Consider the following 27,950-nt stretch of genomic DNA (forward strand, 5'->3'; position numbering starts at 1 on the left):
AAATAAAAAGAAAATTGTTTAATAGTCGCTTGAAGATACAACAGAGCGAAGATATGCATATTAGATTATGATAATTTGATGGTGCAAAAAATTGTGAACAACACCGATTATATAGACTTCAAAAGACATAAAGGAAAAAAGACACAACTTTATAACGACAAGATCCTGTTGTAAAAGAATGGGAAATTGTTTCTGTGTATTATTAATGAGTAATAGATGTTCCTTATATAAGGATTACAAAGTATAGGAAAAAAGAAATTATCCAAAACCTAATACAACATGAAATAGGAAAAGATTTAAAACAGATAAATGGAAACATCCTAGATCTAAGGTCGGCCAATCTCTCTCCTCTTGGGCCGCCGACTCTCTCTCCTCTTGGGCAAGGCCACGGCTGGGCCTAGACATGGTCATTGGTTATGGGCCATCCACATAATGATTTATAACACTCCCCATTGGATGCCATAACCATATGGGTTTGTATCATGCACGACGTTGCCTCATTAAAACCTCTCTAGGAAAACCAAAAACCCAAGGTGGGAAAAAGTGGAAACCGTAGACAGGAAAAAGAGTACAACACATGACACTCCCCCTGATGAAGGCATCACTGAAGATCCTTCAACTGGCGCATTCCTATCTGATGAACCAGCTTCCTGAACGTTGAGGTCGGCAGAGACTTAGTGAACAGATCGGCCGAATTGTCACTGGACCGAACCTGAACCACTTGAACTTCTTTAGCCTTCTGCAGGTCGTGGGTGAAGAAGAACTTAGGCAAGATGTGTTTTGTTCTATCTCCCTTGACGTATCCATCTTTGAGCTGAGCTATACAAGCTGCATTGTCCTCATAGATGATCGTTGGTTCTTCCTTTTCCTTTCCCACGGCCAGGCCACTTTCCTTAAGGATATGGCCGGTCATGTTCCTCAACCAAACAAGCTCTCGGCTTGCTTCATACATGGCTATGATCTCGGCATGATTAGAGGATGTTGCCACTAAGGTTTGTTTCGTGGACGCCAACTTACTGCAGCCCCACTGTGTATGAACACATAACTTGTCTGAGATCTAGCATTGTGTGGGTCAGATAAGTACCCAGCATCTGCATATCCGGCCATGCTTTCTTTTGGCCGATCGGTATAGAACAATCCGAGATCGGTCGTTCCTTGCAGATATCTGAACAGATGTTTTATTCCGTTCCAGTGCCTAAGTGTCGGACATGAACTGAATCTAGACAGTAAACTCACGGCAAAACTTATGTCCGGTCTAGTATGGCTAGCCAAATACATTAAGGCTCCAATGGCACTTAGATAAGGTATTTCCGGCCCGAGCATATCCTCGTCCGGCTTCTTTGGTCCGAATGGATCCTTCTCAAGGTCTAAGGACCTCACGACCATAGGACTTGACAAGGAATGAGCCTTGTCCATATTAAACTGCTTGAGTATCTTTTCTGTATATGTCTTTTGATGCACAAGGATTCCATTATCCACATACTCAAATTGCAGTCCCAAACAGAACTTAGTTTTTCCTAAGTCTTTCATTTCGAATTCTTTCTTTAGACATTCGACCGTTTGGGAAATCTCTCCAGGGGTTCCAATCACATAGGTCGTCCACATAGACAGACATAATCACGAAGCCCTTGCTGTCAAATCTCTTTATAAAGATACATGGACTTATTGGATCGTTCTTATAACCTTCTTTCATTAGATACTCTGATAATCGGTTGTACCACATTCGACCTGATTGTTTCAAACCATATAAGGCTTTATTCAGCTTAATACAATGCTGTTCTCGAGAACCTTTCTTATCTTTGAGCTCAATACCCTTTGGAACTCTCATATGAATTTCATTATCCAGTGGACCGTACAGATACACTGTTACTACATCCATTAGGCGCAGATCAAGTTTCTCTTTCACGGCCAGACTGATCAAATATCGTAATGTAGTTTCGTCCACCACAGGGGAATAAGTTTCCTCATAATCTATTCCTGGTCTCTGTGAGAATCCTTGTGCTACAAGCCGTGCTTTGTATCTCACTACTTCTCCTTTCTCATTTCTCTTTCTCACAAAGACCCATTTGTATCCCACTGGTTTGACATCTCTAGGTGTCACGGTTATAGGGCCAAAAATACCTCTTTTCTTTAATGATTCTAACTCCACGTTTATAGCTTCTTTCCATTTGATCCAATCTGATCTTTGCATGCATTCATATATGGACGTGGGTTCCAGATCCTCATCTTTTTCCATGATCTCAAGTGCTACTTTATAAGAAAAAATATCATCGACGTCGATATCATTTCTGTTCCATTTCGTTCCAGACATTATATAGTTTATAGAAATCTCTTGATTGTCCGGCCCTTGTGTCCCATGAAATTCGGCGTCCCGAACCCCATCATTTGGAACGGTCGGATCATTTGGTATGGCCGGCTCACTTGGCTCGACCGTCTGGGTCGGCTCGGCCGGTCCATCAATGTTCTGGACGATTTCCTTGATGCTCTCGGATCCAGCACCTCTCTTGGACTTCCGAGGCTGTTTATCTTTGGAACCAATAGGTCTACCACGTTTGAGACGTTGGTTAGACTCTGTAGCCACTTGACCTTGTCCCTTCTGGACGTCTATTCGTATTGGTGCATTACAAGCCGGGATATACGATTTTATCACTCTATTTGGGTCAGCAAATGATTCTGGCAGTTGATTAGCTAGCTTTTGAAGATGTATAATCTTTTGGACTTCCATATCACATTCTTTAGTTTGAGGATCTTGCCAAGATATTGATGGTCGAGACCATTCGATTTCTTTGCTCAACCGGCCGTTATCTCCCCCTAAGGTCGGATATGTGGACTCATCAAACTGTGAGTCTGCGTATCTGGCCTTAAACAAATCACCGGTTGTTGGCTCAAGATACTTTATAATGCTCGGGGAGTCATATCCTACGTATATTCTCATCCTCCTTTGTGGTCCCATTTTCGTTCTCTGTGGTGGAGCAATTGGAATGTAGACGGCACATCCAAATATTTTGATGTGGGACACGTCTGGCTCATGACCCGTGAATAACTGGGATGGCGAATATCTATGCTCACTAGATGGCCTGATGCGAATCAGTTCTGCTGCATGTAATACGGCATGTCCCCACGCTGATACCGGGAGCTGAGACCGCATGAGCAATGGTCTGGCTATCAGCTGGATACGTTTAATGAATGATTCGGCCAAGCCGTTCTGCGTATGTACATGTGCCACAGAGTGTTCTACGCTTACCCCCATGGACATACAATAGTCATTAAACGTCTGGGACGTAAACTCACCAGCATTGTCTAGACGTATAGTCTTTAAAGGAAAGTCTGGAAAGTGTGCTCTCAGTCTTATTATCTGAGCAAGCAGGCGTGCAAATGCTAAGTTCCGAGTGGACAGTAGGCAGACATGCGACCATCTGGTCGATGCATCAATCAGGACCATGAAATACCGAAATGTCCCACTAGGTGGGTGTATAGGTCCACATATGTCTCCCTGAATCCTTTCCAGAAAATTTATAATCTCTTTATTAACTTTGGCTGGTGACGGCCTAGTTATGAGTTTCCCTTGTGCACATGCTGCACATGTGAGATTGTATGGGACAACTCCTTTGAACGTGTGCCCTTGTGAGTTCATCATCAACTTTCGCATCATGTTAGTACCGGGATGGCCAAGCCGGTTATGCCATAAAGTGAAATTGTCGCAGGCATTAGCCTCGATCATACTGACCTTTGCATAGTATAGGCCAGTAGACATTGCAGGTAAGGTTTCTAGGATCCTTTTATAGCCTTTGGTGATCGAAATTATGTTAAGGAATTCTTTATTTCCTTCTTCCCATGTTTCAAGATGGAAACCGTTCAATCTTATGTCTTTGAAACTCAATAGACTCCTTTTAGAGCTTGGGGAATACAAGGCATTTTTGATCCCTAGATGAATGCCCTTAGGCATCAATACATAAGCCTGGCCATGACCTTCAATCAGGCCGGCTACACCTGCAATGGTGTGTACGTTTGCACTTTGCATTGTGAGATTTAAGAAATATCTTTTATCTCTAAGAATTGTATGACTTGTGCCACTATCCACCACGAGTATGCTCATTTCGTCATTCATTTCTATAAATAAGATTTCATTTCTCAGAGACTTCAAAAATTTCATTTTATTAAAGTTGCAGAACACCAAAAATAAAAACACCAAATCAATCATAAAACAATAATAAAGCAGTAAAAACAAGTCGTATCGAAAATTTAGTCTTTGAGACAATCAGAAGTCTCAAAGTCCATCAGGTCGTCATTTGCAACATCAGATTCTTTATCAGCCTCATAACCGGAATCATGAACCATATGAGCCTCCGGGTTCTTGTCCTTAAGACTCTCTTGGTAGAGCTCACATAGGTGCTTAGGAGTTCTACAATTCTTGGCCCAATGGTTGCTCATCCCACATCTGTGACAATCGGATTTGGTCGAGTAAGACGGTTTGGATATACCGCCTCGAACTCGTCCATATCTGCCTCGGCCACGGCCGGGATTGGAACCACGACCACGGTTATTGTGGTTTCCTTTCCGGCCGGCCAAGTGTCTATCTCGACCGTTCGAGTAATTGTCACGGTTCATGTATCCACCACGGCCTTTGCCATGTGATCTCTTATCATTCTGGATGTAATTGCACTCGTTGGGATTTTTCTTTTCAACTCCATTGACCTCTGGTAATGGAGCAGATCCGACAGGTCTAGCTTCACTGTTCTTCATCAGGAGCTCATTATTTGCCTCGGCCAGGAGCAGGCACGAGATCAGATCAGTGTATGTGGCGAAGCCTTTCATTCGGTACTGCTGCTGCAGGATAATGTTTGAGGAATGAAACGTAGAGAATGTTTTCTCGAGCAACTCTTCTTCGGTTACTACTTCACCACAAAGTCTCAACATTGAGACCGTCTTAAACAAGACCGAATTGTACTCATCCACTGACTTATAATCCATGAATCTTAGATTCTTCCAGTCATTTCTAGCTTTTGGGAGTAACACCGTTTTCTGGTGATCATATCTATGCTGTAAAGCATCCTAAAGCTCTATTGGATTTTCCATCGTAATGTACTGATCTTTTAGACCTTCAAAGAGGTGATGGCGTATAATACTTATAGCCCTGTACCGATTCTTATTGGTCTCATTGTTGTCCTTGATAATTGTATCACCAAGACCTTTTGACCTTAAGCTGATCTTTGTATCTAGCGCCCACTGCAAGTAGTTATCTCCGGAGAGATTAAGGGCTGCGTAGTCTCTATTTGAGATTTTCGACATCTGTATCACATTATCATTTCAATTTAGGTTCACAATGTGATCATGTGGCCGCATGGTATAACAAGCTCGGCCACAAACTTGTCTTACGCATCTATGAAAAACAATCAATCTAATCGACCATGGTACGAACAAACAAGCCGCACAGCTATGTGGACAAGCAATAGGATCGGGCGTGTAAAACTAAATTGACCATGGTGCGAACAATCCTAACATTTGATTCTACATGTACCAGGAAGATTAATGCCACACGGCCATATGAATTTAAATGCAATTAGATTTGAATTCGTATGTTTTCTACATGCTGGTCGATTTCATTAATCAATGTGAATGCAATCCAATTCAAATTCATATGTAATGCAAACAACCTTAGCAATTGATTTATGAATTTAGGGTTTCAACTTTAAAACTAAGGCTGCCGGTTTAATTAAAGGTTTCAAGGCCTTTAGGATTCAAGTTCTAGATTAGATTACTTCAATCAATCAATCTAACAATCCTAAAACCTCAAACATCAAACATTCAATCAATTAAAATCGAATTCTGTCCTTTAGTGTTTAGGGTTTCGATTCCTAAATTAGGGTTTCTCAAAATCAAATCAGGAACAACCAATTTAAGTTCTAAGGAATCGATTTCTATCTTTCAAGTTAGGAGATTGCCGATTTTAATCTTGTAGGTTTTTAGGGTTTTGATCAAGATCAAAGTTTCCATATTTATGGATTAGGGTTTCTGATCAATCTAGGTTCTCAGATTAAGTTTATACCTTTGTTTGTAGGGGATTTAGAACCGGACCACCTTTAGAGAGAGAGAGAGGACGAGCGGATGCAATCGGGCCGCGGATGGTAGCAGACGCGAGCTGAGGACGATCGCCGGCTGTCTCGGGTGTGAGTCTCTCGGACGCGGGTCGTGTGCGATCGCGTCTCGGGTGTGGATCGCGAGCTGGACGGGTTCTTCTGAGCTGGAACGTGATCTGAGAACGTCAAGGATTCAAGAGGGATCTTCTGAGTTCTTGAATGAACTAAGAACAAGATTAGGGTTTAGGGTTTTTTCTTTGGGTTGTGGTCGCCGGTTTTGGCTTTTAGGTTAGAGAGAGGTTTCGATTTTGTCTCAGGGATCTAGAGACGATCGTGTTGATAACGTGTTGTAAAAGAATAGGGAATTGTTTCTGTGTATTATTAATGAGTAATTGAGGTTCCTTATATAAGGATTACAAAGTATAGGAAAAAGGAAATTATCCAAAACCTAATACAACATGAAATAGGGAAAGATCTAAAACAGATAAATGGAAACATCCTAGATCTAAGGTCGGCCAATCTCTCTCCTCTTGGGCCGCCGACTCTCTCTCCTCTTGGGCAAGGCCACGGCTGGGCCTAGACATGGTCATTGGTTATGGGCCATCCACATAATGATTTATAACAGATCCAACTTTATAACGAAAAGAAACATCCTTAGTAACCGCAAACGGTTATAAACGAAAAGATACAATAAATAGGTGTGAGTAAAGTTATAATAAAAAGACGCAAATGTATGAATTAAAAAAACTATTTTTTCTTTTACAATGGAAAACATGACTCTTCGTATTAATTAATACACAATTCTTGAAATAAATAATAAAAAAACACATCTTAATATATAATAAAAGATACAACCTTTAACAAAAATTGAGAATATTATAAAATCACGCTGTTTTTGGAATTATTTGGAATTGTTATTATTAGTAGATAAGTGTATAGTTACATTTCTAGCACAAAAATATGACGTGTACTGTACACGTATATATATTCAGTTTATGTCATCACAGCTGTTTATACGATATCGTTTTCTGGTTTGATTACACATGTTGTTAAAATGAAGAGATGATGTGAAATGTCAACGGCCAGACTTTCGCTCCACATTTTTGATATTCCTATCCTGTTAGAGAAAATAATATGAATTTATATTGATATATTACGTATGAATTATATAAATATAAATTAGTCAGTAGAAAAAAAATACTTATTATAAGATTCCTGGAAATAATGGATTCCTGGAAATAATGGACAAGAATAAAAAACTTATTAGTTTTACTTAGGGGTAGGCGTTCGGGTATCCATTCGGGTTCGGTACGGGTTTATTCGGGTTTCAGATTTTCGGGTTCAAAGATTTCAGCTCCATTCGGGTATTTCTAAATTTTGGTTCGGGTTCGGTTCGGATCTTTGCGGGTTCGGATAACCCATTTAAATTATTTTAAAATTTTTAAAATTCATTATATATATACTTTAAATTTCTCAAAATCTATAAACAAAGCAATATACTACATATAAATTCGAATAGCATATGTCAAAATACCTAAAATTAACATATAAATTGGTTTGGTTTGAATATTTAGATTGAGAATCAATAGATATTTTAAGAATTGTTGGTATTTTGAATATACTTTAGCTATTTTAGGCAAATACTTTTGACTATTTGTATATATTTATAAGTATTTTGGACAACTTAAAAATATCTTATATATTTTGATGTTTTTAATATATATTAAATCTAAAAATAATTAATATATATATAGGTATATAAATCAATTTCGGATATAATCGGGTACCCGAAATACTTCGGTTTCGGTTTTTTAAATACCAAAATTTTGAATCCATTGGATATTTAATCAATTTCGGTTCGGGTTACATACTACTTTTTTGGATCGAGTTCGGTTCGGTTTTTTGGATCCGGTTTTTAGCCCAGCCCTAGTTTTACTTTTAGTACTCATAAGAAAATCACAGCAGCCATTTATGAAACCAGTTACAAAAATAATTTAATAAATCATAGATGAATCTATCAATGTCAAGAGGACTTATTATTTTTCTTTTACTCCTTTTTAAGGTCTCGATGGTTTTGGTTTCAGACTCTCATGTTGACGTGATCTACTACTTGTTTTGTTGACTCTACTCAGCGACTACTTTTTTTGAATCGTTCCACATTTTCTTTCGTTACACATTATAAACTCACAAGATTTACCCAGTGCCGGTCTTGAGATACTCAAGGTCTAATACGAAATAAAAACCGAGGCCTTAAATAGTTCATAAAGTTAATCTTTTTTAAAAAATCCAAAACTTAACCTAAAAACATTAATATTGTCATTTGTCAGTCGTTGTTTTTCTTAATTTTCTTATGAAAATAAAAAGTATTTAAGATTTATTTGCTTCTATTTTAAAGTGGTCCCATAGCTTGTGATGTTTTTTTTTTTTTTTTTGAAAAAAAAGGCTAGCTTGTGATGTTTCATACATCTTATATATTAAAACAGAAGTCAAGACTTTGATTCATGTGTAATTTTTTTAAAAATGGACCTAATGGACCTATTCCTAAAAAATCATGTTACATTTAATCTCTAATCTTATCATTTAAAATTTGGACCTACCAGAAATTTTTATTGGGTTATTAATAATTGGATTTAAACAATAGATGATTCATTGGATTTATAGATAGTATAAATTAAATAGATATAATTTAATGTTGTAATATTATACCTCCGTATATTAAATATTTAAATATTTGCCGATGTTAACTTTTAAAATTATAAAGATTTTTTTTTTAAATAACAAAAAATATATTATTTAACAATGATTAATCTTTACTACCTTAAACCAATGAAAACAAATTCTAAACTATATAGTTTATTTTAAAAATTAAACAAAACTAAATGTTTAATTATTTACTCGATAATATAAATCTATGAAGCAAAAATTTTAATTTTTAAAAAACTTTCTAAATTTGTGAAATGTTATAATATCTTTAAATATGACAATAAAAAAATATTTTTCTAATCTTTTTATATATATAGTTACAATTTTAATAATGAAATAATAATCCAAAAATATATAAAGAAGATACAAATATATGTGAAAATTTGAAGCAATCTATTCAATGAAAAAATATACCGTTAATTTATTATATTTTAAAAATTGATAGACACATAATATTATAATATATACCAACTTAGAATTAAAAACAAAATATTTATATAAAAATAAATAAAACAAAAATCTGCGCGATCGCGCGGATCGAGATCTAGTATTCTTCTAAAATTGCATATGTTGCTACATACCTACTAACAACAAATCAAATCAATGGTCATCAATTTTTTCTAAAAATATCTAGGCACCATTCATTTGTTTCATGAGAATTAAGGCAAAACCCGACATTGCATATATGCAGTACAGGTTTTTAGATATTTGGGATCCAACCAAGGCCCTAAATAGTTCATATTTTTTTCTTAAAAAAGTTCCAGAACTTAACTTACAACATTAAAATTGTCAATCGTTGTTTTTCTTACTTTTCTTATGAAAATAAAAAATATTTAAGATTTATTTGTTTATGTTTTAAAGTGGTCCCATAGCTTATGACGTTTCACTTATTCTTTTTTTTTTTTGAACAACACTTATTCTTTAAAAAAAAAATCCATATGTTACTACATACCTAGCAATAAATCAAATCAGTGGTCACCAAACTTTTTTTGAAAAAATCAAATCAGTGGCCCTAGTCATTTGTTTCATGGGAAAGGGGTCAAAACCGGTCATGGATTTACGAAATGCTAGTTTTGTGAATTCGTAAAATATTTATTTCTGTATTTTTCTCAAATGGGATGGAATTGAGTATCTGTTATATACATATATAGATGGGTTTTAAGATATGAAACCTAATATCGGGGTCTGCTTTGTGACCTGACATTTGGGAATCACGCTAAACGACCTAGATATTTTGGATTTACAAAGTCATTATTTAACTTATTTGGAGTTAAACTTTTTAATTTGGATTTAATTCAGAAATTAAATTTGCTTTATTTTATAGCATTTAGGTAATTGTTTATTTTAGTTTTAAAGACATTTCTATAAATGAGATTAACAATAAAATAAATATTCAAAAACTTCTGGATAGGAACAATTACTTTTAGATTTTACTTAAGACCAACCTAAATAAAATCAAATAGCAAATTGAGCTAAACCAGTTTGTAAGAGAGTCACAATCTACCGACCGTTGATGATATCCACATGATTTAGAGATTTTAACCACTTGACTTGAGCACCACTCAGTATATTACATTATCCAAAACTTCTATACCTACAATGTCAAGAGTTGCATACTTTAGTAAGTCTTTAGCATCAATTGTCAAATGTCTCCCCATGTGTTCTATGGAGCTCATTCCTCGTAGTCATGTTTACTTGGACGAAAGCTAGTTTGTTGATGAACTTTTGCATTTTACGTGATTGTACTACGTTATTTCATCTGAAATTCATTTACTGCTACTGCAAATTCTAAATATGTCGGTCTGTTTCCAAAATAATTCAGAGTATCATCAGTAAAACGTAGTTATATGCCGGTCTTGATAGGAAGCACAAGCACCAACTTCCAATAGAACTATGGTATGACAGCACTATAGAACTCGAGATTAAGATATAAAGAACACTCTTCTTTATTGTTTTAGAAAAATAACTCAAAAACTAAAGCTCTCAATCACAACAACGCATATCATAATATCATTACTCGACACTGCTTATATAGAAATATTATATTTCCTATTCCTAATTGTAACACACACAAATCATGACCTTTATCTCTTAAGATGATAAACTAACTGGGAATAGGTTGCTTGACTCTCAAGCTATCTTCAAGAATATCCTAATATTTTTTTCTTTGAGCTTGAATTCACTCTCACAAACTTCAAGTACTCCAATAAGTTGCCTCATCTCTTTAAACTTCAGGCGACCAAGCGATTTCGTAAATATATCGGCTCTTTGTTCATTTCCCGTAACATGCTCAACTTTAACTTGTTCATTTTCAACACACTTCCGTATGAAGTGAAATCTTTTATGAATGTGTTTACTACGACCGTGAAACACATGATTCTTTGTGAGTGCTATTGCGGATTTGTTGTCAACCCTTATGATGACTTTCTTGCTTGTTTCTCCAATAACTTCACTCAAAAGTTTCTGAAGCCAAATAGCCTGTTTTGCAGCCTCTGTAGCTGCCATAAACTCGGTTTCACAAGAGGATAATGCAACTATCTCTTGCTTTTGAGAAGACCAAGTCACAAGACTATTGCCGAGATAGAAGACATGCCCGGTTGTTGACTTTCCATCGTCTATGTCCACACTATGCGAGCTATCACTGTAGCCAGTTAGTATTAAACTCGTTGCTCCAGTAAAACATAGACCGGGAGATGTTGTTCCGCGTAAGTACCTCAGAACCTGTTTCAAAGCTGCGCCGTGAGACTCCTTGGGATCTTGCATATATCTACTAAGTACTCCAACACAGAATGAAAGATCAGGTCGTGTATGTAGTAAATAACGAAGACACCCAATGCTTCTTCGATACTACCTTTCATCAATACTTCTTTCTTGTGGAGATTTTGACAATCTTATGTTTGCTTCCATGGGAATGTGAGTAAGATTGAAAGCGTGCATAGCGGTTTCTTCAAGAATCTTTTTCGCATATCTATCTTCTGATAACACAATGCCTCCATAACATTGTTCACTTTGATGCCTAGATAATAGGTTAGTTTTCCCAAATCGCTCACCTCAAATTTACTCCTCATCTCCCTTTTAAAGCCGACCTTTAGTTGCAGAGACGAGCTTGTAACAAGCAGATCGTCGACATAAACACACACAATGAGAAGACCTCTTCTCCTCCTTTTAATATAGCAACAACTCTTTAGAACATCGTGTAAAGCCAAGTTCTTGTAGGATCCGATTGAGTTTGATATTCCACTATCTAGGAGCATGTTTCAAACCATACAAAGTTTTCTTCAATCTATAAACCTTGTCTTCTTTTCATTTAACTTTGAAACCCTCAGGTTGAGTAACACACACCTCTTCTTTTAAATCTCCGTGTAAAAATGCAGTTTCAATATCAAGGTGATGTATCTCCCAACCATATGATGCCGCAAGCCCAATGATCAATCTGACTGTCTCAATCTGAGCCACTGGTGCGAAGACCTCGTCGTAGTCGATATCGTGTCTCTGAACATAACCTTTTGCCACTGAACGAGCTTTGTACTTGCTAATACTCCCATCTGCATTCATTTTAATCTTGAATACCTACTTGAGTCCAATAGATTTGAATCCTCTTAGTAAGTCGATAAGGACCCAAGTGTTATTCTTCTCTATAGATGCAATCTCGTCTATACATGCATCGATCCACACCTTTAGCTCTTTGGCTTCATTGAAGTCGTATGGTTCATTATTGATTACCATCAATAATCTTTCACACTCCGCTTGTGCCAACAAAACATAATCATCTAGGTACGAGGGTTTAAAGCTTACTCGTGTTGATCGTCTTGGATGCAATTGTTCTTCCTCCTTTTTGTTATCATCAGCATGTTCTTCACCATCAGTATCTTCTTTGCTATTTGCATTCTTACCTATAGCGTGATCACCGGGATGATATTCACTACCTTTCAATAGTCGCAGCTCGATTTCAAAGCTGTCATCCTCCTTAGCTTTGGCTATGTTCCAGTTCCATCGTCGTTCTTCATCAAAAAGCACATCACGACTCACCACGATCTTCTGGTTTGTTGGATCCAGAAAACGATAAACCTTTGATCAAGGCCCTGTTCCTAGGTGCACCAAGACTCGTTAACGATCGTCGAGTATCTTCCTTCATGCCACCTCTGTTTTGGGGTAACATACGCACCCAAAGACCTTGAGATGCTCAAGGTTTGGCTTCTTAGCTCGTAATACTTCGTATGGTGTCCTACCAACCAGGGATCTCGTTGCAACACGATTCATCAGGTAAGTAGCATGTCTAACTGCTTTGCCCCACAAGATATTCGGTACGCCCATGTGCTTTAAGAGACTTCTCGTCTTCTCTAGTAATATGTGGTTTCGATGTTTGACGACTCCTTTCTGTTGAGAAGAGTACGGAGCTGTTAAATGTCTATTTATACCGTTTTTGTCGCAATAAGATATGAACTCATGCGACATAAACTCCTCTCCTCGGTCAGTCCGGAATGTCTTCACCTCTGTTCTCGTCTCTTGCTCTGCAAGTATTTTAAACGTTCTAAATTTGTCGAAAGTTTCATTTTTCTCCTTAAGTAACACTGTCCACATGTAACGAGTGCAATCATCTATTAGCACGAATACATAAAGTTTGTGCCCTGGTGTAGTAGGAGTGATTGGCCCGCATAAATCTCCATGAACAAGCTCAAGTGGATGACTTGCTCTGTATACGGTTAACTGTGGGAATGACTGCCTCGTTTGTTTGCCAAGGTAGCATGATACACATGTTTCTTTCTCGACATTCAGCTATGGTATACCTATGACAACTCTCTTGTTTATCATCAACTTCATTGTTTCCAGATTAATATGACCGAGCCGCGCATGCCACTTCGATGATTCACTAGGGACTGTCGTCAGTCAATAGACATTGAATAGAGTCAGCCTGTAATATTACCTTATACAAACGGTTTCTTGATCTTGTCGTTTTAACCATCAAGTGGTCTAAACGATCGAGAAGAATTAGTTGATCATTTTTCATGCTTACTTCACACCCTGCTTTTGTGTCCTGAACCAAACTAATAATATTGCTCTTCAATCCATTTATGTAGTAGACGTTACTCAAAATCTTCTTCTCACCTCCTTCTAAGATAAATCTTATAGAGCCTTTACCTTTTATGTCAATTCGAGAATCGTCTATGAATCGTACTTTTCGGTGATTTATTCGTTTAGAAGGAAGATGAATGAACGGTTTCCACTCATTTGATTGTTTTCTCCGGTGTCAAGATACCATAAGTTCTCCACACTCTGCTCTGCTTCGTATACACTTGGGTTTACTTTTTTTGTTTAAGTAAACTACCTCGTGCATCATCAACTCTTCCGCTTCTTGAGTGTTACCTTCTTTCTACTCAACAATTTCCTGCAGTTAAAGCAACCGATCGGGACAATTTGCTGCGTAATGGCCAAGTTTGTCACACCAAAAGCATGTGATGTGAGATGTATCTCGCTCTTGACCCTGTTTGTATGATTCTCTTTGCGCATAGAAGCCTCTGTAATTGTGCCTCTCGTACTCTCTCTGCTCCAACGTGTCTTGTGATATACCATGGATTTTACCCACTTTCACCCATGGTATATAAGTGTTTTAATACTACTATATAGAGTCTATTTAGAGTATTTACAGGTTCAAGTACGTTCTAGAGAAATATAGTGATTTTTGAGCCTTTTGAGGTGCAAAACTGCACAGACGCATCAGATATTTAGCTATGGATGGAGACCTTCCCACCGTTAGACCGAGCCCATCTTTTGACACAAGATATAGCTTTGAGTTAGATTTCCAACGCCACCGGTTTGAGATCAATCAGCATCCTGTAGCAAACGTTATGCCTGTTTTATTGAAGAGCGGTCAGTCTGCCTCGCGAGAGGAAGTTGCCGAGGAAATGAAGGACTCTCGATCGATATTGCATCATTGGTGTCGGTCGACAGTGATTCCAGAAAACAGGACAAGCCTGTTTCGTGACCAATTTAGGCCCAAAAGTCACCACATATTACGAATATACCCCTGGACGACCTGAAACCCTATTTTACTGTTTTCTAAGCCATTGTTGACGGCTATGTTTCATACTATTCTAGAGAGAGAGAGCTGAGGATTGGAGAGAGAGAGAGATCTGTACACCTTGAGAGAGGAAAGATCTTGAACTCCCTTTGTTTCTATACTCTATCATGTTTTTATTATTTTATTTAAGTATTATTCAGACTATGTTTTTCATGAATATGTCTCAGTAGTCCTTGCTGTAAGGTTTATGTTTCTCAATAGGTTGATAAATGTATTACTGACACAAACGATTGTTAGGGTGTTTAGAAATATAGTTCATTCATCTAGTTGTGCTTAAAGCTAAACTTCAGATTGATCACCTCTAAACTTAGAACTTATGTTTAATTGGGATCAAGCCATTGCTTGACCCAATACCTGAAAATAACTAGTATGATCTAACTGACTAGATACAGACGAGAGTTGATATAGTGAGTAGATAATATAAATCAAACCGGTCCGTAAAGCTTTCTAGAAGAAGTATCGATCAACGCAGCGATAGCCCTGTCAATCGATATTTTGAAAGGTGTATCGATCGATATTCATAAAGAATTATCGATCGACACTTTCTCGTGATTAACATACGAGAGTTTAGATCCGAGATCCAGATTAGAAAATTAAATAGATTATCTTAGTTTGAATTCAAGAACAATTAATATCAATAAACCCCTAAAAACCCAAGTTAAGTTTTACTTATCATACCTGAGAATATACCTGAATCTAGCTACTTCACCCAACTGTTAACAACCTCAAAACAATCAATCGAGCAATAAACTTGCTCACCAAACCATTTACAGCTTTAAAACTTTTAAACCATTCCATCTAGATTTATTTCAAGACCATAATCTATTGTGTAATCCTAAAGTCTTTGTGGATTCGATCCCTAAGTAATACATCCAAACCTCTTATTTGAGAGAGTAATTCACTCCTTAGAATAATTTCAGTGATATCAAATTTGGCGCCGTTGCCGGGGACTCTTTCTTATTACCATTAGATTAATTTTAGAATATAGTCTAGATTTTGTTACTGAATCTGCTTAAGTTTTTCCTCTCTCCCTGCTGACACAGGTACTTAAGATGGAAGACATGAATTTCGGCCCGTATTCGATCGACGCTCAGACAACAACATCGAGCGACGGGTCGACACAAAAATCGATCGACGCTCAAACAACAACATCGAGCGACGGGTCGACCGAAAAGTCGATCGACACTCCGCTACCAATATCGATCGACGCCATCCTGCTGGAAGCAGGTAAGTATGCTCTTACCTATTTCAATAATGGAAAAGTAGTTCTAGGAAATCAAAAAGGTCAAGTATGCAATGCATCAAACCAAATGGATTATAAACATAGGGCTCCAATTCCTATTGGAATAGCTGTTGTTTTGAAACTCCAATTCCTATTGGAGATTGCAACAGACCTGATCGGTTCTACACTAACAGGTCTGCGATCCATCCTCCAGCAATTCAAAGAAAAGACTTTGAACTGAAACCCAAATATTTCTCTCTAGTAAGTCAGCACTTGAGGACTGTGGGAACAGAAATTTGCACTGTCGATTTCCGTTTAAATAAGGAAAGTAGGAGCACCCTAATTTCTCAGAGGTCCCGGATATCTGCTAATACCACACACCAAGCAATCAGAACACGAAACGAGAACAATAATAAAATAAGAAATCGAAAAAGAGAACAAGATAGTTCTTATTCTCAATCTGCGTTTGAGCGTTTACAACAAGGTAAGTGCCTGGGCTACGAGAGCTGTCGGCGAGATTCCTAGTTCTAAAACCCTAAGACGACAAAAACCTAATTGAGTCGCAGCTCGAATAACAAAAACGGAAAATTGCCTAAAATCGCTCTAAGTGCTAAGTTTTCTGTGAAAAAGTCCTCCCCCATGCCTCTCGCCTAGGACTCCTTATATACTGGCTCCAAGGTCGGTTTACGCTTTTCCCCTTCTGCCCTTAAGCCGCCATAGCATAAAAATGGAGTTATTCCATTTTTTCCGATCTTCGTAATTATCTTCAAAATTTCGTATTTATCCGCGGAAACTTGACATTTATCTTTCCTTACGAACCAAGCGTAAACCGTCATGCGGCTTACGGGCTGTTGGTTAAGAAATCGTAAGTTGGGCTTTGAGTCATGTCTTAGGTCCCTTTGGGCCGTCTTCCGACTCGAAGCGTTTATTACGGCTTCTTTCGATAAAGAACGAACTTTCCGCGGTTTTTACGGTAAAGTTTGATCGATAACTTAGAATGGCGGGGAATCGTGAAATGGGTTCGCTATGGTCTTCGGGAGATAGCATCGAAGGGTAGACGAGAATGCATGGACTAATGTCGTATCGACGTTTCAGAAGAGCTCGGTCGGTACATAGCGACCGAGCTTTGGCTCGAGCTCGGTCGCTACGTAGCGACCGAGCGGAACATGCGTTCGGTTGCTGCGTAGCGACCCTCTTCGAGCTCTTGTCCGATGACTCGCGTTTCTTCCGCAAAGCTTTTCGTAAAGAAGAATCTATTTCGAAAAAGTATTTGTCGAAGAAGGTTTCTACGTTTTCTTCTTCGGGGATTTTGACGTTAACTTCGTTGCAACCGTTTTCGACCCCAACAGTTAGCCCCCCAGCTCGTTAGAGTCGGGACTCTTGCGAAGTTAGGCGTATTGAACGAAGTTTACTTCAAACTCCGCGGAAGATAATTCTCGAGAAAAAGTTTATTAAAAAATATAAAATTCCGAGCCTATACTTCTATAAGTAGTGAGCTCTTGTCATTCATTTGCTTCACACCTTCCCTTCTTCAAACCTTCAAAACCTCTCTAGCTCCAAATCTCTTGTTTTTAACATGTCTTCTTCCCATGGTGACAAGCAAAGTTCCGATGTGGAGATGGGCGAGGCTACATCTCCGGCGCCGATTCCGGCTTCTCTGGTCGAAGCGCCGGCTTGCATTGCCGATCATCTCTCCTTTCGAGAGAAATTAGTTTGTCGCCAAACCGAGAAAGAACAGGTTCGAGCCGGCGCCGAGTTACCGTCCTCTTCTGCACTGGCCGTTGCTCCGGGTCATGGGACCGAGGGCGTAACTCCACGAGATACGGGAACTCTCGCAGGCTCGGTCGTTCTGGATGCTTCGGCTTTACCTGCTGGATCGTCGACGACTCCGATTCTCGTCGAAGATAAGGAGAGGGCGGCTGACTCTATGCCGCCTCCTCCGGCCAGGAAGGAGATCGTTCTAGCGCTGCGCGCTCCTAGTGTTGTTCCGGTTGCTCAGCCTAAGGGCCGGAAGAGGATGTTTACCAAGGGCGGTGATGGGGAATCTTCGCAGCAAGTAGACTCGAGCATAGCGTTGGGGCTTCGCGGAAAGGTTTGTCGCTCACTTACTTTCTTGATTGTTACATATTTTTCTAAAAGACAAATTATCCCTAACTTTCTTCTCGTTTCGCAGTTCATATCGTTGATCGATGGGATGATCAGCGAGTGCAGTTCTGAGACCAGTCGTCTTGCCGGGGAGTTGTTGGAACTGCAGGGTAGAGGTCTCAAACCGAGGCCATGCTGACGGCTGTCAAGGATTCTCACTCCGTGAAAGTGTCAAAACTTGAGGTCGCGATAGGGGAGCTCGAGAGGGACCTCGGGAAGACGGCGAGTTCATTGCTTAAGGAGAAGAAAGCCAGGAAGGCCAAATCTTCGGAGGTGCGTCGTCTTCAGCGTCAGATCGAGGGTGATGCTTGATTAGCGAGCCGCGGGATTCGAGAGGCCAAGGACGCTCTTCGTTCTGAGTTTCAAGCTCGCTTGGCGAAGATCTCCGCCTTTCTGGGCTCTCTCGAATGCATCCGGAACAGGGATTTAGACTTGTCGACGATCGAGGGCGGGATGGCCGTGGTTCAGTCGTTCCAAAGTGAGACTCCTCCGACCTTAGAGGCCGAGGAGGCCCGACTGTCCGGCTGCAAGGGAGATTTGGCAGTCGTGGATAGAGATTTCGATCTCATTCTAGCTGACCTGAAATCCGCGTGCTTTCTTCCGACGTGTTCAGAAGGCCCGGAGGGGAAGGATCCGGTGCTCGGAGGTGATGCGGCTCCAGGTTTAGACGAAGCGACAGGTGAAGAGAGAGCGTGAGCTCTGAGGATGACTTAGGTTAGATCTTTTGCGGGAGATTTTTTTTTATGTTTGATGTTTCGGCCTTAAATGGCCTCATTTCGTGTTTCGGGACTGGCCATATGTGGCTTTGAATCCCCGCCGCTCTGCGGCTTTTTATGACAAGATGGTCAAGTTGCATTTTTCATAAGCTTACGTATGGCGTGGAAGAAGAGTGATGAGTTGTCGTCTCATATCCTTTTTCGATGTGAAATGTTTTGTTCGATATCTCTTTCGAGAGTTTTTCCGCGAGATATCGACTTCGCGGGATATCTGAAGATGTCGAATATAAACATAGAGGCTTGGTTTTGGGATCTCGTATCTTTTGGATATCATGCCTTGAGATGTTAGAGACCAGTGCGCAGGGTTTAGGGCAAGACCTAGGTTTACTTTCGGTTTAAGATTTTATGAGGTGACTACCCGGCTATCGATTTATCTGTCGCGATTTTAACCTGATTCGTACCGATTTAAAGTCCGCGATAGGTTCTCGGCTTATATGACTTGTTAGATACGAATTGAGCATCTCTCCGGAGACAATTTTTAAGCCAACCGGAAGTGCTGGACCAAAATTTCGGGGTTCTTTTATAGCGCTATTATCCTTGTGTCGGATGTACGAGAGTCATCTTCGTGAGATGGCTATGTTTGTTTACGACGTTCAAGAGTTCGATGTGATCAGCACCGAACTTGGCGGCAGATGCCGTCGTTTATAGTTTTTGCGCAAGATATGTGTTAAAATGTTCATCATTTTTTGATGGAGTGTCCGTTTTCGTCGTTTGGAAGAAGTAACCCTCGAGGCATTGCTCGCGACGTCTCGCGATGCCAATGGCTGCTTCTCCCTACGGCTGATTTATTTTCGAATATCAAAAATGTTTCGCGGATAAAAGATAATTTGCTTGGTTAAGATATGTCGGAAACATCGAAGGCGTGGTCGGATGTTTTCGAGTTTGAAAGTATACGAGTATACGTATCCACTCCCCCCTTTTTTGATGAAGGGGGACAGCTGAATTTGCCTTTCGACAAACTGCCTACGTACTCCTTATGGAGATCAAGCCGTCTCGTAGTTCGGTGATTGTGAGTTGGTTAGTGATAGTATTTTTTGAGATGCATCGCGTTCCAGGTTCTTGGAATTTTTTATGCCTTGCATGTTGGTTATTTCGTAGGAGCCCGGTCGGACGACTTTTTCGATTTTATAGGGTCCTTCCCAATTTGCTCCAAGTTTTCCCGCGTTTCGTTCAGCGGTGTTTTGGAAGACTTTGCGAAGGACTAGATCTTCCTGATTAAATCTGCGATTCCGTACGACGGAATTGTAGTACTTTGCGGCTGCGTGTTGGTAATTTTGGATTCAGATGAGCGCTCGTTAATGAGATCGAGATCGTCGAGGAGCATTGCGTTGTTGAGCTCCTCTCGTTCGGGAAGTAATCTTCTTCGAACACCGGGGAACTCTACTTCTGCGGGAATCATGCATTCCGTTCCGTACACTAGAGCGAAAGGGGTTTATCATGTTGCTCACCTCGGGGCGGTACGGTGGGACCAGAGGACTCCCTCGAGTTCGTCGGCCCACCTGCCTTTTTTGGCCTCTAAACCTTTCTTCAGTCCGTCGAGAAAGGTTTTATTTATCGTTTCAGCTTGTCCGTTACACTGCGGATACCTGGGCGTTGATTTGTTAAGCCGTATCTTCCATTTTTCGCAGAACGCCTCGAACCGGGTGGAGATAAACTGAGATCTGTTATCGGTTACGATTTCGTAAGGAACTCCATGCCTACAGATGATGTTTCTCCATACGAAACTTTCGACTTGGACATCTTTTATACTTGCGTACGAATCTGCCTCTACCCATTTTGAAAAGAAATCCGTGAGGACTAAAAGGAAACGCTTTTGCTTTGAATTATGAAGGGAACCGACGATTTCCATGGCCCAGCGCATAAAAGAGAGCAAGATAGTTCTTATTCCGAATCTGCGTTTGAGCGTTTACAACAAGGTAAGTGCCTGGGCTACGAGAGCCGTCGGCGAGATTCCTAGTTCTAAAACCCTAAGACGGCAAAAACCTAATTGAGTCGCAGCTCAAATAACAAAAACGGAAAATTGCCTAAAATCGCTCTAAGTGCTAAGTTTTCTGTGAAAAAGTCCTCCCCCATGCCTCTCGCCTAGGACTCCTTATATACTGGCTCAAAGGTCGGTTTACGCTTTTTCCTTCTGCCCTTAAGCCGCCATAGCATAAAAATGGAGTTATTCCATTTTTTCCGATCTTCGTAATTATCTTCAAAATTTCGTATTTACACTACAAGAAAACACCGGTATTCCGACGACAAATTATTCCGAAGACATACCGACGAGAATGGTCGTCGGAAATTTCTCGTCGGAAAGTAAAATTTCCTCGGAATTTCCTCGGAATTTCCTCGGAATTTCCTCGGATAATTCCGAGGGAATACCGAGAATTAAAGATTCCGAGGACATTCCGAAGAAACATTTACTAGGACTGTTCGTTGGTATCTCCTCGGATATTTCCGATGGAACGGTCCTCGGAAACATTCTGAGAGAAAAGAGGTATCGGAATATTCCGACGAACCTCGGCCGTCGGAATATTCCGAGAAACGTTTGCCTTCGGATGTAAAAACCTGACATTTATCTTTCCTTGCGAACCAAGCGTAAACCATCATGCGGCTTACGGGCTGTTGGTTAAGAAATCGTAAGTTGGGCTTCGAGTCATGTCTTAGGTCCCTTTGGGCCGTCTTCCGACTCGAAGCGTTTATTACGGCTTCTTTCGATAAAGAACAAACTTTCCGCGGTTTTTACAGTAAAGTTTGATCGATAACTTAGAATGGCGGGGAATCGTGAAATGGGTTCGCTACGGTCTTCGGGAGATAGCATCGAAGGGTAGACGAGAACGCATGGACTAATGTCGTATCGACGTTTCGGAAGAGCTCGGTCGCTAGCGACCGAGCTTTGGCTCGAGCTCGGTCTCTACGTAGCGACCGAGCTTTGGCTCGAGCTCGGTCGCTACGTAGCAACCGAGTGGAATATGCGTTCGGTTGCTGCGTAGCGACCCTCTTCGAGCTCTTGTCCGATGACTCGCGTTTCTTCCGCAAAGCTTTTCGTAAAGAAGAATCTATTTCGAAAAAGTATTTGTCGAAGAAGGTTTCTACGTTTTCTTCTTCGGGGATTTTGACGTTAACTTCGTTGCAACCATTTTCGACCCCAACAAGGACTTTGTGTCTAACATCAAGGTGCATGGAGTCTCTGAAGACTACCTATTTTGCAAACTCTTCCCGCACTCCCTAGCTGGAGATGCGACTCACTGGCTGAAACAATTACAGCCAGGATCTTTGACTTGCTGGAGTTATATCAAAAGCGTCTTCCTCAACAACTTCTTCGATAACGCACGAACCGTGGAATTTAGGAATAAGATCTATAATTTTTCTCAAGGCACTACTGAAGCTTTTAAGGCTTCTTGGTTGAGATTCAGAGCCTACCAGCGAGACTGTCCTCATCATGATTTTATGGAGATTCAGCTGTTGAAGAAGTTCAGCAAAGGTATTGATGTGCGATATAATATGATGCTGGATGCTGAAAGCGAAGGAAATTTCGAGACAAGGACCCCATAGGAAGCTAAGAGACTGATTGAGAACCTGATGTCTAGCATCAGTTCCAAAAATCTGGATATGCACAGGATAAAATCAACTGCAATGGATAGTGACAAGATCGTTGAGGCTGAGATTGGTTCTGTACATGAAGTCTCGTTGGTAGAACATGCTGTAGATAAGGATGAGGATCAGGGCTATATAGGAAATATGGAATCTATGATAGAAAAGGTCCTGAAAATTCAGCAGAAGACGAGTGCATACTTAAATCTGAGGTTGGATGTTCTCTACAAAGAGCTGAATGGAAAATTTGAAACCTTAGATGCCCATGTCATGATGCTAGATGCCCATGTTTCTCAGACTGCAGAAGCTGTGAAGAAGCAAGAAGCTCTGGTCAAAGAGAAAGCGGTGGAAAGTGAGAGGTATCAGGTTAATGGCATCTCAGATAATGACTTTGGGGAAATGCTCGAGCAAGAGAAGCTGGAAGAAGATGCTTTCCTAGTCAAAAGCTCCATGTCCATAGACAACTGGTACTATTGTCGACACTGGTGTCGACCAACAACAACAACTGAGCATCGACCGACATAATCAGCCGATCATTGATCGACACCATTTTTGGGATCGGACAAAACTGTTCGAATTCAGAGCCACTCAGATTTCGCCGCTCGACACCCGCATCCTCCCACCCTAGCTCGAGTTAAAAGGGACAACATCGATCGACAACAATACAATGGAATCGATCGACAGCAACATAGGAACACCGATCGACAACAGCATAAGAGCAGCGATCGACAACCGCCAATGCCATACCAAGTACGTTTACCAGATCTTGATGCACACCGCTTGAAGGAAACTCAAAATCCATCTCAGACCTCAGTTTGCTTGAAAACAACAGAGAAGATAAGTCAGCAATCTGCAGAAGCACCAGAGCAAGAGCAATCAACCCTAGCTGAAACCTCTTTCGTTGAGAGTGTCTATCGACGGTATATACCAGGTGTCGATCGACACCAAATTGACGGACACGAACCTGCCATGGAATGGCAGGCAACAGAAGAAATAATTCCAACTGAGAAGAGAGTGAAATCTAGGAAACCATATATTCCCAAACACCTAACTTGATGGATTTCACAAGAGGGTGAAGAGGGTTTCTAAGGATATGTGTTTCGAGGATGCATATCATAAGTATAGACTTGGTAATTTCTTCAGAAAGAGTAGAGAAACTGATAAGGATATTGAGCTCCTATCCAACAAGGCCAGCCGTAAACCCAAGAGGATACTGAAGAAGGAACAAGATCCTGGAAAGTTCCTGATTCCATGCTCTATACATAGCCACCATTTACCAAACGCCCTATGTGATACTGGATCTGCAGTCAGCATCATGGCCATAGACACTGCGGAGCTATTAGGACTGAAGATGGAACCTTCTAAAGATAGTTTCACTTTCGTGGATAGCTCCCGAGTAAACTCAGCTGGCATGATCAAGAATGTTAAGGTGGAGATAGGGGAATGCATTATTCCTGTGGACTTTCATGCTATGGATATCAAATCAGGAAGACATCTCCACTTCTTTTTGGAAGAGCCTTCATGGCTACAGTAGGGGCAGTCTGTGATCTTAAGAGAAATAAGATGTGTCTGACTAATGTTGATGAAACTGTCTTCTATGATCCCATGGAAAAGAAGAAAAGTGAGGAGCTTATTTCATGCATAGGGTGTTTGAAGATCCGGGACCTACAACTGATTCAAATCGCGAGCCTGCAATACCAGAATCAGCGTCAGTCGACATTAGAACTTCAGCATCGGTCGACTTCCAATCCTCAGCATCGATCGACAATAAGCCTTCAGAATCTGACGACTCTCAGTCTTCAGAATCGATCGACACAAAGCCTTCAGCATCGGTCGATGCCCTCCGAGTTTCTGAACAGCCCGAGACTGAAAAGTCGAAGTTCGGAGGAAGGAACAAGAATAGAAAGAAGAAAAAGAAAAGGAATGCAGATGCAGATTCCCTATCAGTAGTTCCTTTGCAACGTCAATAGGGTAGTCTTGAGTATAGAGTGCGTTGCAGAGGAGGTTCTGAACCTTTTACCAAGGTTAGAGTGCTATGTGATCCAGAGCTGAGAGAGAAAGGAGAAGTTTCTACAATAGCTTTTCTTAACTGCATCAACAAAATGAGGAAGAGAGACACTGAGACTTGTTTTAGAGCACGTACACATCCTCATCCGGACTAAATCACATCTCCAAAGTCAAGCTAAGTGACTATAACAAAGCGCTGAGTGGGAGGCAACCTACTATTAGGTAATTTCTTTCAATTTAGTTTAGATTGTTACTGATTAAAGTTTTCATTCATTGCATGTCAAAAAAAAAATCCGAGGAAGACGAGTTTGCACGAGGATAGACGATGGCTGCGCAGCATCGATCGACAGAGTATCACTAGCATCGATCGATCGCCACTTAACTGTATCGATCAACAGAGCTTCAAGAGAATTGATCGCCACTTAACTGTGTTGGTCGACACTCACATCAAAGTCAGATATACTGTTTTCCTTGTTAAATATCGTCCTTATGTTTTATTTCCCCACTGATCTTAGACTGTATAACACTGGAGATAGTGTTGTTTAAGTCTGGGGGAGGTTCTACTAATATTGTGTTTAGTTAGTTATTTAGAATATTAAAAACAAAAAAAAAATCCGAGTAGACGATTGCCTAGCATATCGACCGATGAAAGCATGTCGATATCGCTCGACAGTACGTTACTGCAGCGACCGATGGTAACTCCTTTCCATCGATCGACACTTAAACCGGTCAGGTATATCGTTCTAACTTGTTAAATTGAGTACTTATGATTTATTTTTCACCATAACTCCGACTAGATATACACTGGGGACAGTGTAATTTAAGTCTGGGGGGAGGTTTACTGATATTAGTGTGTTCATGAGTCTTATCAAAATGTTTTCAAAAGAGTTTTATTGAGTCAAGAAGGGGATAATGAACTTATTAGATTTTTGCTTGTTATCTAACCACTCTTTAGCACCATTCTAGACTTACTGATTGCAGATAGTACTAAAGATACTAAAGTGGATCAACCTGTCACTTGTCCACACTTGCTGAGATTGTTTGAAGGAACCAAAGCTGACCTCCAACACTAAACCTGACATAACTGCTTGTCTTGGGGCTTGGTATACATGAGATCAGATTCTTCAAACAAGTCTGGAAGGTAAAGCGTTGTGTAGATTTATCATCTTTTCTCTCTCTATTTCGACCTTTTATTTATAGGTAGATATATTTATATATAATAGGTGTTAGTTATGTGGAATCTGAACAGGACTTGGTGGCTACAACCATTAAGGCTTGCTTCATAAGGATTCCAACAAAAAGAATTCGAACGGGACTTGGTGGCGGCAATCATCAAGATTCGATTCACATGAATTCTTAGATATAGGTCAAAAAGAAGTGAACAGGACTTGGTGGCAACCACCATTAAGGCTTGATTCATGGAAGCCTGTCCAATCTTGGTCAATGATCCTGCAATGAAAGCAGACTTTGACTAAAGAGAGAAATTAGAAGAAACAAAAGATATGAACTAACTTTTACCTGCAGATCCAGATACTTGTTTGAAAATCCTTGCATCCTGTGATCGATACTCCCAAGGTAAAGCTTGCACTTTTATTTATGCTAAGAAATGAGGTTGGTAGAGGGGAATGTCAGACATGATATGTTAAGTTGTTGGCAATGTGAATTTGGTTGCTAAGCTAGGATATTGTATAATGTGCTTTTGTGATTAGGACCTCTTAGATGTGGATTGCAATATTGTAGAGGTGATGATTCTAAGTTTTAAATCATATGAGTTCCTGCTGTTTTCAAACCTCTTTCAGAGAGACTGCCCGTCTGTTTTGCTTGAAGACAAGCAAAAAGGTAAGTCTGAGGGAGTTGATATACCATGGATTTTACCCACTTTCAGCCATGGTATATAAGTGTTTTAATATATATTTACTACTATATAGAGTCTATTTAGAGTATTTACAGGTTCAGGTACGTTCTGGAGAAATATGGTGATTTTGGAGCCTTTTGAGGTGCAGAACTGCGCAGACGCATCAGATGTTTAGCTATGGATGTAGACCTTCCCACCGTTATATCGAGTACAATATTTCGACACAAGATAGAGATTTGAGTTAGCTTTCCAACGCCACCGGTTTGAGGTCAATCAACATCATGTAGCAGAAGTTATGTCTGTTTTACTGAAGAGCGGTCAGTCTGCCTCACGAGAGGAAGCTGTCGAAGAAATGAAGGACTGTCGATCGATATTGTAGCATTGGTGTCGGTCGACAGTGATCCCATAAAATAGGACAAGCCTGTTTCGTGACCAATTTAGGCCCATAAGTCACCACATATTACCAATATACTCCTGGACGACCTGAAACCCTATTTTACTGTTTTCTAAGCCATTGTTGATGGCTATGCTTCATACTATTCTAGAGAGAGAGCTGAGGATTGGAGAGAGAGAGATCTGTACACCTTGAGAGAGGGAAGATCTTGAACTCCCTTTGTTTCTTTACTCTATCATGTTTTTATTATTTTATTTAAGTATTATTCAGACTATGTTTTTCATGAATATGTCTGAGTAGTCCTTGCTGTTAGGTTTATGTTTCTCAATAGGTTGATAAATGTATTACTGACACAAACAATTGTTAGGGTGTTTAGAAATATAGTTCATTCATCTAGTTGTGCTTAAAGCTAAGCTTAAGATTTATCACCTTTAAACTTAGAACTTAGGATTAATTGGGATCAAGTCATTGCTTGACCCAATACCTGAAAATAACTAGTATGATCTAACTGACTAGGTACAGACGAGAGTTGATCTAGTGAGTTTGAGAATATAAATCATACCTGTCCGTAAAGCTTTCTGGAAGAAGTATCGATCAACGCAGCGATAGCCCTGTCGATCGATATTTTGAAAGGTGTATCGATCGATATTCATAAAGAATTATCGATCGACACTTTCTCGTGATTAACATACGAGAGTTAAGATCCGAGATCCAGATTAGATAATCAAAGAGATTACATCTTTGTTTAAATTCAAGAACAATTAATATCAATAAACCCCTAAAAACGCAGTGATAGCCCTGTCGATCGATATTTTGAAAGGTGTATCGATCGATATTCATAAAGAATTATCGATCGACACTTTCTCGTGATTAACATACGAGAGTTAAGATCCGAGATCCAGATTAGACAATCAAATAGATTATATCTTAGTTTAAATTCAAGAACAATTAATATCAACAAACCCCTAAAAACTCAAGTTAAGTTTTACTTATCATACCTGAGAATATACCTGAATCTAGCTACTTCACCCAACTGTTAACTTTTTTTTTTTTTTTTTTGACGAGAGAAAGATAATATTCGGAAACCTACAAGGCGCCCACAAGCCGGGATGA

At 39.9% G+C, this 27,950-nt stretch overlaps 2 protein-coding genes and 1 non-coding gene across 3 annotated transcripts; 1 reads left to right on the top strand and 2 right to left on the bottom strand.

Moving 5' to 3' along the window:
- Positions 1-4,242: 4,242 nt before the first annotated feature.
- LOC106432402 lies at positions 4,243-4,743 on the bottom strand. Its single transcript, XM_013873234.2, has 2 exons — positions 4,482-4,743; positions 4,243-4,370 (listed from the first exon to the last, which is right to left on the bottom strand). Exons 1-2 carry the CDS (start codon positions 4,741-4,743, stop codon positions 4,243-4,245), a joined length of 390 nt encoding a protein of 129 aa, XP_013728688.2.
- Positions 4,744-22,329: 17,586 nt separating this feature from the next.
- LOC125581152 lies at positions 22,330-22,436 on the bottom strand. The gene has a single exon (XR_007318863.1). It is a non-coding gene; the product is annotated as a small nucleolar RNA R71 (small nucleolar RNA).
- A 1,238-nt stretch (positions 22,437-23,674) lies between these two features.
- LOC106367870 lies at positions 23,675-24,115 on the top strand. Its single transcript, XM_013807733.1, has one exon. It carries the CDS (start codon positions 23,675-23,677, stop codon positions 24,113-24,115), a length of 441 nt encoding a protein of 146 aa, XP_013663187.1.
- Positions 24,116-27,950: the final 3,835 nt, after the last annotated feature.

Source organism: Brassica napus, chromosome C1, assembly GCF_020379485.1.
Source record: "Brassica napus cultivar Da-Ae chromosome C1, Da-Ae, whole genome shotgun sequence".
Classification (NCBI taxonomy): Eukaryota; Viridiplantae; Streptophyta; class Magnoliopsida; order Brassicales; family Brassicaceae; genus Brassica; species Brassica napus.